Genomic DNA, 6207 nt, shown 5'->3' with positions numbered 1-6207 from the left:
ATGTAAGTTCGGGAATAAATTTATTGAAATATATACCCATAGCATGCAAAATATCACACAGAAAGTACTTTAAATATTTTAAAAAACAGTTAAAGTGATGCTTTTTCATAGTCAAAAACTTACATACAATCACAATTAAGTCATCTGTGTATACAGTGGCACTTGTATACACACCACACTAATTCACAGAAATGAGTCATACTGTTTAAAAATGCAAGCTTTTGCTTTCAGTGAATGTTCATAGTGTCTTAGATCCAATCATTTACCACCCAGTACTAACACAGGAGTGACTAAAGTCGGTTTTCATCCTATATGAAGAGTTGTAACAGTTGCAACACACTGCCCTTATTTCCTTATTAACAATCAATATATATTCATCAACAATCATGTAATATTTTCAGTTGTTTGTAGTCTAGTAAATTGTTGCCAGTCAATGAGAGTATTTTGTGTTATGTAATTGGAAATTTTGTCCACATAAGGTCCAGATTTCTGAGAGCAAGTATATCCTTGCAGTTCTGGGCAACTAAGATCCTTTGATTCCCTGTTTTAGTTTAACAGGATGATATAGAACTTTTACAGCTTACCAGACCAGAAAAAAATGAACCACTTGTGGCTTTTCTGTAACTGTAAAAAAGTCAACAAAAATAAAATGACACGAAAAGAGAAAATGTTAAGATTTAAATACAGATTCAAGAAAGAAAGTTCAGAAATACAGTTCTGTTTGATTTTTGGTTGTTCACATGAATACCTACAGAAAAACATTAATGCAGTTTTAACACACAGTTATGCATTTTTGCTGAAATTTACTACAAAAGATAGAAAAATAGTTTTTGTGTTACAGTTGGCAGCAGAGTGGACGGGCTCAGAGATGATAGTAATGAGGAGTGGTTGGTGCAGCCAAGTCACATGATTAAGCAGGCTGTCTTGGCGGTGTGAGGCGCTCTCTGCGAAATCAACCAAATCTATAATCAAACTGTTTTATAGCACACATCGGAAACATTCATTTTTTCAAAAACTTGTATTTTGTTAAACTGTACCAAATCCCAACAAGTGTGACCCAGAATACTAGACTTGTCACATACATAGTTTTAGTTTGAAAGTCTGATACACAAAAATTATTCTAGAAATCCACATACATTTGAAGTGACATGAATCATGTCAAACTTGCCTCAGTTCCACTGTTTTGAAGGCAGATGAATTTGCCACCTCTGTCAATCTCGTCAGTATAGATGGGTCCTGTGGCTGAGGCAGTGTGCACTTTTGACATTGAGCTGCTGGCGTTTTGTTCCCCTATGTCAACACGCTTCCGCTTTCCCTGAGTGGTGCGCACACTTCCACTGCTGGATGAGCCTCGAGACATGGTTTCATGAGATGAAGGACTTTGAGACAGCTTTAGCCTAAAGAAAAGCAAAGTTAAAGAGTTCTGCGTTATCAAAGCTTTTTAGAAGGGATGTCAAAAGATGAGCCAAAATTTTTGTTTCCTCACCTTTCTTCTTCTCCTTCCAGAAGCTTACGATAGATGTTTATCTCCATGTCCAGAGCAAGTTTAACATCAAACAACTCCTCATACTCATGAAGTTGCTGCTGCATCTTTGCTTGGATCTCAGCCACCTCACGTTCTTTGTCTGCTAGCATTTTGCGGCTCGTATTTTTTTCCTTTACCAATGCTGCCTCCAGCTCTGCTATACGTTCACGCCAACCATGAGTCTCAATATTTGCAAAGAAGACAGAGGTGAACAAGCAAGTCCACAGTGTCATTCAGCAGTGCTTTAATTTTGTTAGCTTTGTGATCTGCGTGACAGCATTGTTCAAATGTATTTGGTAATTTTTTCTTTAGGATTTAGGTTAATACTAATCAGTATTGAAATGTAAGTAAGTTAGGATGTTGGGGGTTTTTTTTACTTTAACTTTGAACACAGGTAGTTTTGTAGAGCCAAATTCTTTGGCATGTAAGTTATATTTTGGCATCATTTTTTTCATGACATCTTAAAAATGTCATAGGATTGGATGGGCTACTGTAAAAAATAGAATTCTGACATGATCAGTATTTATGTCTCTAAACTTCTGCAGCTATTATGTCAATGTATAGAAGACAGTTGTAAAAACTCATACTGATAGCTATCGAGACAGTCATTATATGACATCAATCTTCTAAATTAAGAAACATTGAGGCAAACACCTATTGCTCTACAAGTCTATACATGCTTGCGACATTGGAATATGTATTATTGTATTGAAATTCTAAATGAAGAGCATTAAAAAAAAATCTCTCTGAATATCATATCAAAGTTTCATCTATTAAAAGCTTCCTGAATTCTCTTTCCCTACTCATGCATGCACTTAACTCAGGGTGAACATATGTAGAACACTACTCTGATCATCCCTTATGGAACTGCAAACTCACCATCAATGTTAATCAGCTCAGTTTATTTCTAAACTCAGATCATTTAACATCCTTCCTGTAATGGAACCATGGTCTGTACTCACACTTAGAACTAAGAAACACAGGCATTTTGGCTGACAGAAATTAAAGCCTTATACGTAAGATAAAAAGCCAACCTCCTTCTGCAGATCAACTAGCTGCGCAGTGAGGCTCTCGATCGTAAGGGCAGACTCTCTGAGCTCCCCCTGAGCCATGTTGGCTGATGCTTCTTTCATCTATGATAAGCGATGCAGATCTTCTGGCTGGAGACAAATATACAAATGTTTCCAGATTCAACAACAGCAACAGTTTCACACCCTGAAAGAGGAACAAAGTGCCGTCAGTGACTTCCTGACATACAGGAAGTTATGTTTACAGTTCTCTTCGCTTTCGTATGGGTGCTACTTTAACATGTTACTTTCTCTGCATGAGCAGACTTCAGCTGGTATCAACATACCGCATTCTGCAGTATATTGTCAATAACTGTTTAACATTCTGGTGTCTACAGCAGATTGCATTCAGTTGATTTCATCTTCAGATCTTAAGATTTTAATTAATCAGACACAAGTTTTCTACTAAAGTAAAATACTACATTTAAAAAGCCCTTAGAAAAGACAGCAAATAAGAACAAACATTGTTGTAACTGCACATAAAGAGCCTGATGTAACCGGATAGTCCAGTAGATTCCTTCACGCAACAGCTTGCATGATAGCTAATATACAGGACAACAGCTTCAAGCACAGCTTAATAGTGATGGTAGTAAGCAAATCTCAGTTTCAACTGTGAAGGGAAGACTTCAAGCTTGACAGGACGAGTTGCAGCTAGAAAGTCATTGCTAAGACGTCAGAATAAGACAGATAAGCTTGCCTGGGCCATGTACCACCACCAGTGGACTTTTGAAGAATGAATCAAAATTTGAAATCTTCAGTTCATCACGCAGGATCTTTGTACAGCATAGAGTAGGCGAAAGGATGGTTCCACAGTGTGTGGCCTCAAATGTCAAACATGGAGGTTTAATGTCTCTAAATTGATTCCATGATTTGTTTTTTGTTTTTTTTAAACTCCAATTGCTTATTTGTACTATGCTTTCATTTCACAGTGCAATGAGACAAACTGCATAATTTTCAATAAAAATTTGGAAATATTGGGGTGTTCTAAAACTTTTGACCAGGAGTGCACTTTAAGATTACCATATCCAGGTAAACAAGTTCAATTCAATTCGGTTCATTTAGTTCATTCAGGTAAAAACAGGGATTAGAAAACTTACAAAACCAGTTAGAGTGTTTTGCTGCCAACCAGTTAACCATGACTATTTCCTGATTTTGTGCTTTAAGTCTTCCAAGCATCTTTTTCAGTTGTGAGTGAGGGAGCAACACATCTGTAAACCTTTTTATTTTTTGTCCTTGAGGCTGCAGTATGGAGGAAATATTTAAAACATATAGTTGTAGAGGCCCTGTGCCAAACTGGTGATCTGTCCAGGGTGCACCGTGCTTCTCGCCCTATGATAGCTAACTTAGGCTGCAGCTATAGACCTGCAGTCTGGCAATCTGACTATAGGTCTAGAGGATATATCTGCTGATATATCTGCTGACTGTTTTCTACCATTTGCATCTTATCTCTAATATTAGAAATGTCCTGCATCAGAGTGATGCTGATAGGGGCCATTTGATTGTTGGGGTTTTCTCTGTTATTATAGGCAACTGTTTTGTTTTTTTTATTTGGTGCTATATAAATAAATTTGAATTGAATTGAAAATTGAATAAACATCTTGCTTGCATCGTTTCTGCAGCTTTCTCCGCTGCACATTTTCACTCTTGATGTCCCATTTTTAAAAACATCACATCACATCTAGTGACTGGAAAGTTCACTGAACTCACTGCACTCACTATCATGTTCATTAAATCAGTTGAAGATAATGTTTGATGGTAAACTTTGGCCATTATTGAGGACTGATCTTAGTTTCCATTGCTGAGAAAAATTAAAAATAGCTCTTTTAAATATTTTGCACTCACTCAAGTCCACTCAAGTATTTCTCAAGTAGTATAGAATTCCAAAGAGTGCATCCCTATAGTCTATCTACAGAAAATGAATTTGAATATAAGTCAGATTTAATGTAAAAAAAACAAAACAAAAAATCAATATCAAATAATACCATGTTCTAGCTATAAAAAAATTTAATTAAAAAGAGAATAATTATAGTCATTATTATCTACTTTTTAAGTCTGAATCTTATTGTCTTAGTCTAAATTTGTTATAGTATTACAGCAATAATTGTTTTGTTATGGAGAATGTATACACTTTTACCTCGGTTACCTTTACTAATCAATTTGAGTTCATCTTCCAATGCTGACAGAAGACTAACTGCTTGGTGCCATTCTTGTGCTTCTGTAGACTGCAAGCAGAAGCAGAGTCCTCAAGTTTTTTACTTAGTGATTTCGAAATCATTTGTACTCTGGGGCTTGGGGGGCTTCAGTCATGTGTAGCTGGTAGGGTGTAGATATGATATAATATGATGTTGCTGTCGATGAGTAGGTACATGCTTTATGTGTTTTTGTGCATTCAGGTTCATTTAAAGAATGATCGTAATAGATCATTAGTGTTAAAGGAACATCACATCGTGGACCCCACCCAGCAGGGTCATATCTTCTCTGAGCGTCGCATCATAATGGAGGTCCACAGTCCATTTACTATCCGGTCAGACTGACCTTTCATAGTGTATGAATTATTCTGATGCAATTCAAAATGTGCTACGCTGTTTCAGAACATCAAAATTATTCTCAAAATGATCAATAATATTTTTTTTCTTGATGTCGCAATCATACCCCTTCGTAGAGTGAGACAGGCGATCTATGTTGACTGTGAACAATCAATGAACAGAGGGCTTGGCTTACTAGAACAACTGACATCACCTACAGTGCTGTTTTGAGATCCCCCACTCATATCTGGCATCAAGTGATCTCAATCTATAGACCGGATAAGATGCTTATCATTATACAAAATTATACAGAACAATTATACAAAAATTATACATTATACAAATGTGTAAAACAAAATTTTAGTCCACTCTCAAGATCCAATTGAATTCAATTCAGTTTTATTTTTTATAAAAAAATTTATGGTTTTTATCCTGTGAAACGTGCTATATAAATAAATTGATTAGATTTGACTATTTATGCAGCAGCAAATCACAACAACTGTCACCTCAAGGTGCTTTATATTGTAAGGTAGACCCTGCAATAATACATACAGAGAAAAACCCAACAATCATATGACCCCGTATGAGCAAGCACTTTAGCAACAGTGGAAGGAAAAACTCCCTTTTAACAGGAAGAAACATCCGGAAGAACCAGGCTCAGGGAGGGGCGGCCATCTGCCGCAAACAGTTGGGGTGAGAGAAGGAAGCAGGACAAAATGCATGCAGTGGAAGACAGCCAGAGATTGATAACAAGTGTGATTCAGTACAGAGAGGTAACAAAGTGAGTGATAAAGGTGACTGACAAAGAAATACTCAGTGCATCATGGGAATCCCCCAGCAGCCTATTGCAGCATTACTAAGGGTAGCCCAAAGTTTTAAGCCTAATCTTAAAAGTAGAGATAGTGTCTGTGTCCCGAATCAAACTGGAAGCTGGTTCATAGAAGAGGGACCTGAAAACTGAAGGCTCTCCTTCCCATTCTACTTTTAAATACTCTAGGAACAAGAAGCCTGCAGTGTGACGGCGAAGTGCTCTAATGTGGTGATATCCCAGATAGCAAGGAAACATTGAAACACTGTTGAGTCAATATCA

General features: G+C 36.9%; 1 protein-coding gene across 1 annotated transcript; it reads right to left on the bottom strand.

The window, feature by feature from the left end:
* Positions 1-13: 13 nt before the first annotated feature.
* On the bottom strand, positions 14-2751 carry LOC102203418 (lamin-B1-like). Its single transcript, XM_005751954.1, has 4 exons — positions 2560-2751; positions 1487-1707; positions 1169-1397; positions 14-944 (listed from the first exon to the last, which is right to left on the bottom strand). Exons 1-4 carry the CDS (start codon positions 2656-2658, stop codon positions 903-905), a joined length of 591 nt encoding a protein of 196 aa, XP_005752011.1. The 5' UTR covers positions 2659-2751; the 3' UTR covers positions 14-902.
* Positions 2752-6207: the final 3456 nt, after the last annotated feature.

This window comes from Pundamilia nyererei, unplaced genomic scaffold (genome assembly GCF_000239375.1).
Source record: "Pundamilia nyererei isolate P.nyererei 1_Seehausen unplaced genomic scaffold, PunNye1.0 scaffold00335, whole genome shotgun sequence".
In the NCBI taxonomy this organism is placed as follows: domain Eukaryota; kingdom Metazoa; phylum Chordata; class Actinopteri; order Cichliformes; family Cichlidae; genus Pundamilia; species Pundamilia nyererei.
This window is presented reverse-complemented; position numbering and strand designations above follow the sequence as displayed.